The 12500-nt window shown below is 34.4% G+C and overlaps 1 protein-coding gene across 1 annotated transcript in view; it reads right to left on the minus strand.

Annotated features, from left to right (window-relative positions):
• The window catches only part of LOC115423223 (scavenger receptor cysteine-rich type 1 protein M160-like), a 46074-nt gene that overhangs the window by 19523 nt on the left and 14051 nt on the right, over positions 1 to 12500 (minus strand). The window contains exons 4-6 of the mRNA XM_030139999.1: positions 8323 to 8517; positions 5897 to 6094; positions 2694 to 2854 (exon numbers count right to left, since the gene is read on the minus strand). Coding sequence (XP_029995859.1) covers positions 2694 to 2854; positions 5897 to 6094; positions 8323 to 8517 — 554 coding nt within the window. The remainder of the gene's footprint in view (positions 1 to 2693; positions 2855 to 5896; positions 6095 to 8322; positions 8518 to 12500) is intronic.

Consider the following 12500-nt stretch of genomic DNA (forward strand, 5'->3'; position numbering starts at 1 on the left):
TACCATGCACACATCAAATCCAAATTAACACTAACACTACAACCCTGCTGAACCCCTGCACAGAAAAATAACACATTTTCAACAACAGGCTCAATACCCACAATGCAATGCGGAGATAAAAAGGTGTGGTCATGACTAAAACTTTGTGATTTAAAGCTATACCTACCGATGTGGCATGTCTCACAGCACTTGGTAAAAGTTTGAACATGAACAACCCGCCTCCCTCCAAAGCCCCGCCCCCTTCCCTCTGCCTGAGCTCTGAGGCTCCTCCTCCTCTCTCCTCCTCTCACCTGATGCGCGATGGAAACAGAGGAGGAAGCAGAGGTGGAGGTCCAGTCCGTTTTGGCGTGTCCGCGGACCCCTCCCTCAGTAATCAGATGCATCATCCACCTGCCGTGGGCCCGCGGCTCCTGTTCCATCAGTAGACCTGTTCCATCAGTAGACCTGGTCTGTGCAGTACTGGGTCAGTGTCTTCACTGCAGTGCCCAGGGGCTGGGCGCGCGCACTGTGAACGCGCGGCCTCAGCAAATTTTCCGTGGACGTTTGAGGTTTCATAGTCCATACAATTATCATCCTACATCATCTTACATGTGTGACACCATGTACATGTACCTGTATGAGTCCCACCGTCATAAAAGCTGAGCTTTATGCAGACCTGTTCAGTCCAGTACAGCTGACTTCCGGACTTTTATCTCCATCCTTCATTCATCAGACTCCCGTTTGTGCCCCTCAGTTGTCGTTTCTGTTCATAAATCCGTTTAATCCCTTCCACATGTGCATGTCAGTTTTATCCAAACACATCCTAGACAGTAGACTGTGGTCAGTGACAGGAGAAGCAGCGCCAGTGAAGCGTCAGATTCAGAGGGACACATATCGGATGTGAGACGGCAATAATGGATCGGATGCTGGACGGCCGTAATGGATGATTGACAGGAGGCTCAGTCAGGTTCGGCCAATTATTTTATTCGGACCGACTAAAATGATTGGTCAGACTGTTATTAGAAATATATAAGAACTAAACATTTTTGAGTTTCAATACCTGGTGGATTTCTTTTACATTTTAGTTTGACACACACTTATTAGGAGCATTTTAAGATGACAAAAGAAAAGTGTAAAAATGCCACATCATACGGTATAGCTTTAAATCCATTCAACTTAAACTTTTTCGTACTTTCGACTATGTCTACAAATTAATAGAATATACTTAAAATTTTATAGTAATGGAATAAAACTGAAATCATTTAAGTACATTGTAATTAAAGCATTTTAGTAAATACAAAGTCCGGGCACAGTGTGGATGCGGCTTATATTCAGGTGCGCTCTATAGTCCGGAAAATATGGTAATTGGAATCCAAAAATAACTATTGAAAACTACTGGACTTCTGCTCTGACAATGTTCCTAAACTCTAAAGACTGGTTTTTCTATCAGGACAATGCTCCTGGCCTCAGCTAGGTCCATAAAGGTGTGGATGACGGACCACCAGGTGAAGACCCAGTCATGTCCAGCCCAATCTCCAGACCTGAACCCACTATGAAAACTTCTGGAGGAACATGGAGGGTCTCAAGCCATGGAACATGTCTGAGCTTCTTGAATTTCTCTTGGTGAAGACCCAAGACACATGAAAGCTGTCACTAAAATTCAGGGTTATTCCACCAAATACTGATGTTTGAACTTTTCCCAAGTTACTACATTAATAGTGTGTTGTTTAGAAATGAATATGAACTTCTTTCATTTGCATTATATGAGGTCTGAAAACATCTGCATCTGTTATTTTGACCATGTGTCGTGTTCTGCAAATACATGGTCTAAATCACAGGTGTCAAACATGCGGCCCGGGGGCCAAATCCGGCCCACCAAAGGGTCCAGTCCGGCCCTTGGGATGCATTTGTGAAATGCAAAATCTTCACTAAGATATTAACAATCCTTTTATTTCAGGTTCCACATTCGGAACAATTCAATCTAAAGTGGGTCAGAACAGTAAAATACTATCATAATAACATATAAATAATGACAACTCCAAATTTTTCACTTTGTAAATGTAAATATTTTCATGTATTTACACTAAAACAAAGTATAATTTTGCAAAAAAAAAAAAAAAGTGAATAAGTCTTAGAAGAAGTGAGTGTAATTTTAACAATATTCTGTCTGTTATTGAAATGTGTGTTTGTAGATCCACTGTGATCTGTAAGTTATAATGCACATGTGTAAATGATAAACTGAGGCAGAATATTGTTAAAATTACACTTATTTTTTCAGTTTGTTCATGTTATTCACATCTTTTGAAAGGACAGTTTGTTGATGTAAACCTTTTCATTATGTAAATGTACGTCTTTCGCTCTAAAACACAGAGAAAAGTTTGGAGTTCACATTATTTCTATATTATTATATTATTATTTTACTGGTTCAGCCCACTTCAGATCAAAATGAGCTGAATGTGGCCCCTGAACTAAAATGAGTTTGACAGCCCTGCTCTAAATAATATTATTTTTATTTGGAATTTGGGAGAAATGTTGTCGGTAGTTTAGAGAATAAAACAAAAATATTCATTTTACTCAGACACACACCTATAAATGGTAAAATCAGAGGAAGGGAACATTTTGCAGTGGTCTCATTTTTTTCAGAGCTGCATATCAGACACAAAACTTTTTTTTTTTTTTTCAAAGTCTGACGTAATCTGCTGAAATAGACTCACCAGCCCACATCCTAGTTCTTTGCAAACAACTTCAGCATTTTGCCTGGTCCAGGGGGCTTCAGAAGCACAGACGGAGTGAACGGAATCGTTCACCTGAACATGTACCAAGCCATAACATGTTGTCTCTTTATCTTGGTCTCTCAGGACAGTTTTCACTTTGTCTGTGGAAAAATGAAAAATTCACGTCAAATTAATCTAAAGAAAATATATTATCATTGCTTTAACACATTATAAAATACAGTTTTATAGACTGACAAGGCAATTAACCCATAAAGACCCAGTTCTACTTTTGTGGCAGTTTCCAAAGCATTTTTTCTCTATATTTAACCTTTATTAAGTGATTTATCACCATTTATTATAATATTATCATCTGTATTTTGTGTGTGTGTGTGTGTGTGTGTGTGTGTGTGTGTGTGTGGGGTTCCAGTCAAAATCATTTTCCTATATTTAATTTACTGATCATATAGGTGTTCATAAAAGCTCAGATTAAAGTTGAAGGATATTATATCAGAAACAGAGAAAACTAAAGAAAAGGGGACTTCTTCAGTAAAGTCTATCATTAACTGAACATAAAAACCAGTGTGTCTATCCAATGTCATTTATCAAACTCATTGGGTTTTACTGGTGAATCAGTGTTGTAGAAGATGACGGTGTTTCCACGGTAACTACGGAACCTCTGAACGTCCAAATGGGTCATATCCGATGACCATGAAAAGATGACAAACTGTATTTTACACCAATTATTTACATGTATTAATAGGATTAGTGGATCAACAGGTATTAAACAGTTTAGATCAGTAGGTGATTTGGGTCTTTATGGGTTAACAGAGTATATTTCATACACAAAGGCAATTCACATTTATACATATAAGAACATAAAGACAGAGCAAGATAGAATACATATGATATGTAATGATAATGATACATAAAACAGTAATAAAACACAATAAGCCTTTTATAAAAGAGAGAAAATGAAAAGAACAATTAATTAAGACTTACAGTGTGATAGGAAAAGAGTGAAAGGAAGAGTTCATTCATAAACACATGACAAGAAAAATTTGAATTGAGAACATTTCCAAGTTGCATTTGTAAGTTATACTTTTATTTATTTATTTTTTTTTTCATTTATTTTTCTTTTGTTCAGACAAGGTATAGTTTGTAGATGTCGGCTCGACAGGCTCTGGTTGGTCTGTCGAGCCGTCCAGCTGATAAATGACATGTCAGCAGCACGTTGGATGACACTTCTGAGGAAGACTGGAGTCACAGTCGAAACTGTCAAGCAGGTAATATCTAAAAACTATACCTTATCTGAACAAAAGAAAAAAAGTATAATTACATTAACAGAAGACACAACGAATGTCATTAGCTGCATTTGTAAGTGTCTACATATGTGATAAATTTCAGCTCTATTGGCAGTTTGTTCCAGTTGTTTGCTTAAAACATATCGGTAACACTTTACTTGAAGGTCTAGTTTATAATGCATTAAGCGCACATTCATAAGACATTATAATGCATTTATAATGCATTATAAAAGTCATTACAACAGTTTATGATCATGTACAACAACTTATACCAAGGTTAATAAAGTATTATAAGTGTAGGCAGAATGTATAATAAATTCAGCTTCCATAATGTTTTATACATCCATACCAAAGCAGTGTGAAGGAATTTATTTTTTTAGGTGGGGAACTTTTGTTAAGTTTTTTCACTGGTCCCTCTACCCATCTATTTTAGGGATTTCATATTTATTAAAAAAAAAAAAAGTATGTGTTTGAATTCACAAAGATTTAGAGCTGCCTCATTATTTTTTCCTTATGTATAAAGCCACATGTAACACTTCTATTTACTGTCTCTGTTCTTTTAGTGTTTTGTTTTTGCAAAATAAAGAATTATTAAGAACACTTGGATGGATAATTTTTGATTTACACTTTACTTAGATCCAGCAGATCCTGCTCATACGTCATCATACTTGTGTTATAATATCATACAATTGATAATGTGTTACGTCACCCAGGACTTGAGATTCTTCCTACAAACACTTGTCACTTTGGTGTGGATGTAGAAAACAGTATGAAAGCTGAATTTATAAAACATTATGCCTACGCTTACAATACTTTATTAATCTTGGTATAAGTTGTTGCACATGATCATAAACTGTTGTAATGACTTTTATAATGCATTATAAATGCATTATAATGTCTTGCGAATGTGCGCTTAATGTATTATAAACTAGACCTTCAAGTAAAGTGTTACCAATATATCTGAATGGTTAAAAAGATTTCTCAGAACATACACTATATAGATAAAACAAACAAACAAACAAAAAAACAAACAAAAAAAACACTGGATTCATGTATTTAATGGCTAACAGAGGGTTGGGCTACACAACAATAAAGAAAAGAGTTGACATTTACGCTTACAAAATCGTTTATTTTATTGTATATATTCAATAATTTACATTATATTTATTATGGTTTGTTTTTAGTTCATTTTAAAAGTCATACATCTGGATTTCTGAAATATTCATCATGTTCTGACCATACATAATCAGTCATAATAATATCTGGGAACTGACAGCCTTTAACATGAAGACAAATATTGACATTTATTGTGATTATACAAGGACATTTAATCATGATCATATTTCTAATTGAACAGCCTGGTGAAGTCACAAAAAAGTCTGTTAAAAATATTTATAGGGTGGACTTAACACATACAACATGTTTATATGCTCAACTTGAATTGTCCAAAAATGTGACTTCAGCACTTTTAACACCAGGGTTTTCATTTAACAGGACAGAGAAGTCCAACAAGCTGTAGATGGGATGTGTGAGAAAATCTGGTATTGATTTTAAATTTCAAATAATGCAGCACAGTATGATTTTCTGAAAATAAAGTCTTAATAATTACAGAAATAATACAATTATACTATTACATGGAAAATTCTGATATTATATTGTTAAAAATATAATATTTTATGTAGAAAGTCATGAGGTTTCAGTAATCAAAGGTTGTATTTTGAGAAAATAGAACATTACCAGCTATTGCTATCACAAGCAAAAACAACAAAAATGCATGTTTTTTTGTGGATTTGCAGGGAGCTGTGGAATTCAATCAGTTATTTCCATTTTTATACATTTTTTTTTTCATCTAATTACATATTGCATGAGATTATACCATACAACTTGTTTTGTAAAACTTACTTGAGCATGTCAGGGTTGTAATGCTGCCGTCCGTCACATTGGAAACCAACTCACCACAGAACATTCTCTTGCACCACCCATTAGGATCCATGCTTTTTGCTTTGCTCATATTGTTGGTCCATGTATTGTGTTTCTTTATCTCCAACCGGCCGGAGCAGACATTTGAGCGGTCTCCTTTTAAACGAATTAAATCATGATCTGAGAAAATAAAGCATATTTTAATTCACTCCCATGATGCAGTTCTGGAGTGGACCACCGTCATGTGTGCACAGTAAAAAACAATGTGTCAGTTTAACTCTAAGAGAGTTGAATTTAACTCTGTTTCAGATAACATTTGGTCCCACTCAAAATTAGAGTAACATTTACTCTGTTGCCAGTGTCAGATTTTATGAGTTAATTCTACTCAATTCAGTGTCAAAATTAACAATGAAATGTGTAAAAAATATTTAACACTGTGGTGTTTTCACACTGTTAAGAGTAATATGATTATACTTCATTGGGCTATTTTTACTCCAAATTTAGTTTAAAAATGACTCCATGATATGTTAATATTTATTTCTCTGCAGTGTTATTTTCTTCTTCAGTTTGAACCCTACACTAATACTGAAACTATGTAGAATTGCAGGGGCTCCCAAGGTAACGCTGCAGGACACGGTTTTATAAACAGCTTTGTTCCTGTTGCTGTCACTGAGCTCAATAAGAAATAGTGACATTGCACTTTATTTACTTATTTAGTTATTTATCCTATTTCTTTGTTCTATTTGGTATTATTGTGACTTCAAATTTTTAAATTTTATGATCTTATCCTGGTTTTTATCCCAGAGACTATTTTTATCTTCTTGAGGTTTATATTGTATTTTTATTGCATCTTGCTTTTATTTATTTGATCTTATTTATTTATTGTATTCTTTTACTTATCCATGCTGCTACACTGATGAATGGTGGAACACTGAACACTTTTTGTCTTGTCTTGACACTCGATCAAGTACCTGCTAGTGATGTGACGTTCACGAATGAATCGAATCTTTTGAACGGCTCTTTGAAATGAACTATGGGAACTGAATCTTTGTAAAGAGCCGTTCATTTGTTTTTGTTTGTTTTTTGTTTTTAAGGAGGGAGTGTCTGATTGCCTGTCAATTTAGCGTCACTGGGGAGGCATTGGGCAGGACGAGAATGTTCGAGCAGAAAAAAAAGAGTGCTTTGGCACTGCACGTCTCAGGGCAAGAAGTTAGCAAAAAGCGTGAGGTGAGCATACTGGAGGAGGTGGAGCTGGAAGACTGGACGAAACCGGAAAAATGTCTGAGAGTGAGTGAGTGAGTGACCACCTGTGAGTAATGAGCCAAAGAAAAAGGAGGAGTATTTGGATGCACTTTTCAGAAAGAAAAGATGGGCATGCAACTTGCAATATTTGCAAAAAATATATATCTTTTTGGTCAAATTCCAGCATTTGCCTAATGTCACCCCTCATGTTATGTATTTAGCCCACACATTTGAACTAACTATTCTTTTTTACAGTAAGATAATATTTACTGCCGCACCAATTAAACACCTTTAAAATGTAATGTCAATCATCACATGTAGCCTATTTAGTCATGAAAACATTGGTGTTTCAAAATAATGCACAAAACATAAAAGAGCCAGTCTTTTGAACGGCTCTTTTCAGTGAACGGCTCCTGATTGAATGGCTCCCTTCAAAGAGCCAAAAGTCCCATCACTAGTACCTGCCTAAACAGTTGTGGATGTATGTTTTGCTGTAATGCCAAATGCGATCACTATGTCTGCAAAACAAATCTACCCACAGGTAGAAATAAAGTAATCTTGAACCTTCATCCTATTTTACAAATGTCTTTAAGCAGCTGTTTGGGTGATGATGATAAATTAAGTACATTATTGTTTCACTTATGACTTGCAGGGAGGAATTGTTTCTTTGAGTTACAATCACCTCGTGACATACTTTTACTATGACAAAGAACAGTCCTCCCCAGTTGTAATTCAGTTAGAGACAATCAGGTTAAGCATTGTTCTGCCTACAGGTTTGACTAATGGTGTCACATTAATAATAAAAAAAAAAAAAAAACATAAAAAGGCCAAAAAAACATTGTAAAACTGACACATTAACCTAAATAAACCTTAACATAACCCCCCCTTGAACCACTGCACATAAAATAGAGCACAACTAGTAAAATGTCCAATACCCACAACGCAATACGGCAGACTGGCACTAATCATCGCTCTGTAGAGTTGAATTTTACACTGCATCTGTGCAGAACTTTACACTGAGTTTTAACTCTACTGTTAGAGCTGGTTTACTCTCCACAGAGCTGTAAATACTCTAGGTTAAAATACCTGGACTCTGAAATATTGAAAATGCATTTTTTCCTGCGTGTGTGTGTGTGTGTGTGTGTGTGTGTGTGTGTGTGTGTTACCTGAACAAGTGACAGTAGCAGGTTTTTGGCAGTCTTTCTCCTCTTTTATACACTGCCACAGGTCGGTCACATTACCGACACATTTAGCCAGTTTCATGCTTTTATTTGTGTCGTTGCCCATTGATGGATACTTTTCATCCTCCACGGGTTCACCACAGCGAAGGTTTTTGCACACAACCCTTTTCTCTTCATAGCCTTTACATGAGAGCAAACATAAGCAGGACATTAATGAAAATATAGAGCAGATCAAGTACTTTTCAGTGATTATCACTCAATTGGTCGGACTAAATGCGCAGTTTACAAATTGGACTGAAAATAATTCAGACTCAGGAGACCACAGGCTGAGAGAAAACTTATGTTTTGGTCAGCGGTCCCAAACATGCGACCCGGGGGCCAAAACCGGCCCGCCAAAAGCTCCGATCTGGCCTGTGGGATGAATTTGTGAAGTGCAAAAATTATACTGAAGATATTAACAATTAAGGGTGTCAAACTCATTTTAGTTTAAGTTCCACATACAGACCAATATGATCTAAAGTAAAATAATAGCATAATAACCTAGAAATAGTGACAACTCCATTTGTCAAGGTTCCACTCGACTCGTTTTGGTCTTTTGAAGCAAAACTAGTTCAGCTGAACCTCAAAGAACTACCAAGAAGAACAATGACCTGGGCAAATGAGAAATTGTTCTTATTTTAGTTCCAAACTCCAAGTTTTTAATAATATTATGCTTGTTACCAAATGTTTGTGTAACATTGTGTAATGCACATGTATAAATGATAAACTGAGGCATAATTTTGTTAAAAATGCACTTTTTTTTCTCATAAATTTCAGTTTGTTGTGAAAGGATAGTTTGTAAATGTAAATACTGTCATGATTTAATGTATTTATTGCACTAAAACAAAGAGAAAAAGTCATTATTTATAGGTTATGATGCTGTTACTTTACTGGTCCGGCCCACTTGAAAACCAATTGGGCTGAATGTGGCCCCTGGAAGAAATGAGTTTGACACCCCTGGTTTTGGTACAATTTCAGACAATTGACCAATTTTCATAAAACTGAATTGGCAGAAAACAGATTGAACGTTCAGCATGTAGACTATGTTCCCAAAATGTTTACGAATAGCCACAGATGTACAACAAATACAACAGTAAATGAAGCCCAGATGGACTTATTCATATGTAACTGTTCTATGACCATATTAGTCCTGTGCTCAGGTCTCTGCACTGGCTTCCTGTCACTCAGAGAATAGACTTTAACCCATAAAGACCCAAGCAGCCACTGACAACCCAAACCATCTACTGATCTAAAACGTTTAATAACCTCTGGTCCACTAATCCTATCAATACATGTAAATAATTGGTGTAAAATACAGTTTGTCGTCTTTTCATGGTCATCAGATATGACCCATTTGGACGTTCAGAGGCTCTGTAGTGAATGTGGAAACACCATCATCTTCTACAACATTGATTCACCAGTAAAACCTATGGAGTTGGATCAATGACAGTGAATGGACACACTGGATTTATGTTCATTTAATGCTGTATTTTGCTGAAAAAGTCATTTTTTCTTCATTTTTCTCTGTTTTTGATATAATAACCATCAACTTTAATCTGAGCTTTTATGTAAATTCATGTAATAAGTAAATTAAATATAGGAAATTACCTGGTGTTTACTGAAAAAATGCAAAATACAGAGGATAATGTCAGAATAAATGGTGATAAATCACTTAAGAAAAGTTAAATATTGAGCAAAAAAATATTTCGGAACTGCCACTAAAGTAGCACTGGGTCTGTATGGGTTAAAACAGCTCTGCTTGTGTAGAAGTCCGTCCATGGTCTAGCATCAAAGTACATCTGTGACATGTTGGTCCCATATGAACCACCTCGGACCCTGTGAACCTCAGGGACTGGTCTTCTGCTGGTGCCCAGTCAGGACTAAACAGGGTGAAGCTGTGTTTCAGTTCCATGAGCTAAACACTGGAACAACTGTTCAACTGAACATAGAACAACTGAAAGGGTTATATCTGCACTCTGCTCTTTTACTTTATTTTAATGATTATTATTCCTTTTTTATTGGTTATGTTTAATTGTGTGTTTCTAACTTGTCTCTTTTCCATGTTTGTAAAACACTGTGAATTGTCCTGTGTATGAACTGTGTCATACAAATAAATTTAACTTACCTTGCCGACTACTACTTCCAGCAGTAATAGTAATGATAGATAGATAGATAGATAGATAGATAGATAGATAGATAGATAGATAGATAGATAGATAGATAGATAGATAGATAGATAGATAGATAGATAGATAGATAGATAGATAGATAGATAGATAGATAGATAGATAGATAGATAGATAGATAGATAGATAGATAGATAGATAGATAGATAGATAGATAGATAGATAGATTCTTTATTGTCATTGCACATGTTTATACAATGACATTTTGTTTGACATCAGTCCCTGTCACAGCAGGTAAAAGTATAAATACAAACAATACAGACTTGAAGAATCAAAATATAAAAATATAAAAAATCAACTTCTCACATTTACTCCATACTAGTTTTCATATCAGCACCTTCTGTACCTGGTCACTAAAAATAAATAAATAAAAATACAATAATAATAATAATAATAATAATAATAATAATAATAATAATAATAATAATAGAGAAGAACACAAACTTCATTCTCATTATAAATGATTATAATATTAATTCATATGTATAGTTGATGTATTCTAAAGGTTGAGGAACGCATCAAATCATCAAGAATGAACAAAAATAAACATCAAATGAATATTTTACAATTGAAATCAGATAGAATTTGTCAAAAGAGCTTAGCAAGAGCTGAGTAGTGAAATGTAATAATTATTTTGAGGAAGTAATTAAAATAGTTCTGTTTATATTCTGACTAAAATGTGTGAGATGTGTGGATGCAAGTCTGACTTCATCTGCTATGAACATGTTTCATACAATGTGAAAAAAAAACAAAAAAACAGCTGTAATATTCCGGCAGCTGGGGCACCAAAAAAATACTGTTACATACTGGAAAATAACTATCTCATAAAAATATAGTAATTTTCCATAATTAAATTACAATTTATAGCTGTAACTTTACAATAGATTTTGCTTCTTTTTTTTTTTTTTTTTTTTTAACTTTTTAATGTTAAATAAAAAATACTGACATGTATTAAAACAATCAAATTACCTGTAAATATGGATGAACTTTGTTATAAAACAAATAATATGGCTTAAAATTGCAGAAAAGCACTGTTATTAGTTGGTGTTTATCACATAATTTTATGTTTAAAACTTAATTAATTAATATTTGATTTAATAAAATGACATACCACACATAAAAAAACCATTTGATTTATCTTTCAAAGCCTGCCAATAAACTTGAAAAAAAACAAAAAACAAAAACTAGGTGTCAGGATTTAAATTCCAATTAACTGTTAATTTTAGACTATATGATGTATAATCTCTATACTAACAAGATATCACATTCAATTATGTTATTTTCCTGAATAACAGCTTCACAAAACAAAATGTGCAATAGTGTCACCAAATAGCACAAACTGAAGTCTGATGAGAATTTCACATAGTATGACTTAAGCGATACAAGATGAGCTTTCAATTTAATAAAAGGTTTAACATTGAACTGAACTATCAAACTTGTGAATGAACAGGAAAGGCACTGTTCGGCCTATGGCTTTCACTCAAAATACAAAAACATTCACAAAAAGGCCAATAAACATTAGCATGCACATATTAACACCACAACCCTGCTGAACCCCTGCATGTAAAAAGAACACAGAATCAACAACATGCCCAATACCCATAATGCAATGCAGCAAACTTACCACAACATTATCTTTACTTTTAAAAAATATCATAATACTGTCATAATACAGATAACCAACCATTTATATTTACAAAATTCTACTGCTAATTTGAGAATATGTGAAGTGTTGTGGTTGAATGACATATACTTTTCAATGAGACTCAGTTGTACGATCCACTGATAAAAACTGTATTTGGACAGTTTAGCAGTGCTTATACATATTATACATTCACAAAAACACATTTACTCAATAGTTTTGTCGTGAAACTTCCCATAATTACGCAAGATATTTGTCAATTAACAAACAAGTCTTGTTAAACTTACAGAACAAAT

This window comes from Sphaeramia orbicularis, chromosome 7, assembly GCF_902148855.1.
Source record: "Sphaeramia orbicularis chromosome 7, fSphaOr1.1, whole genome shotgun sequence".
NCBI classification, from domain to species: domain Eukaryota; kingdom Metazoa; phylum Chordata; class Actinopteri; order Kurtiformes; family Apogonidae; genus Sphaeramia; species Sphaeramia orbicularis.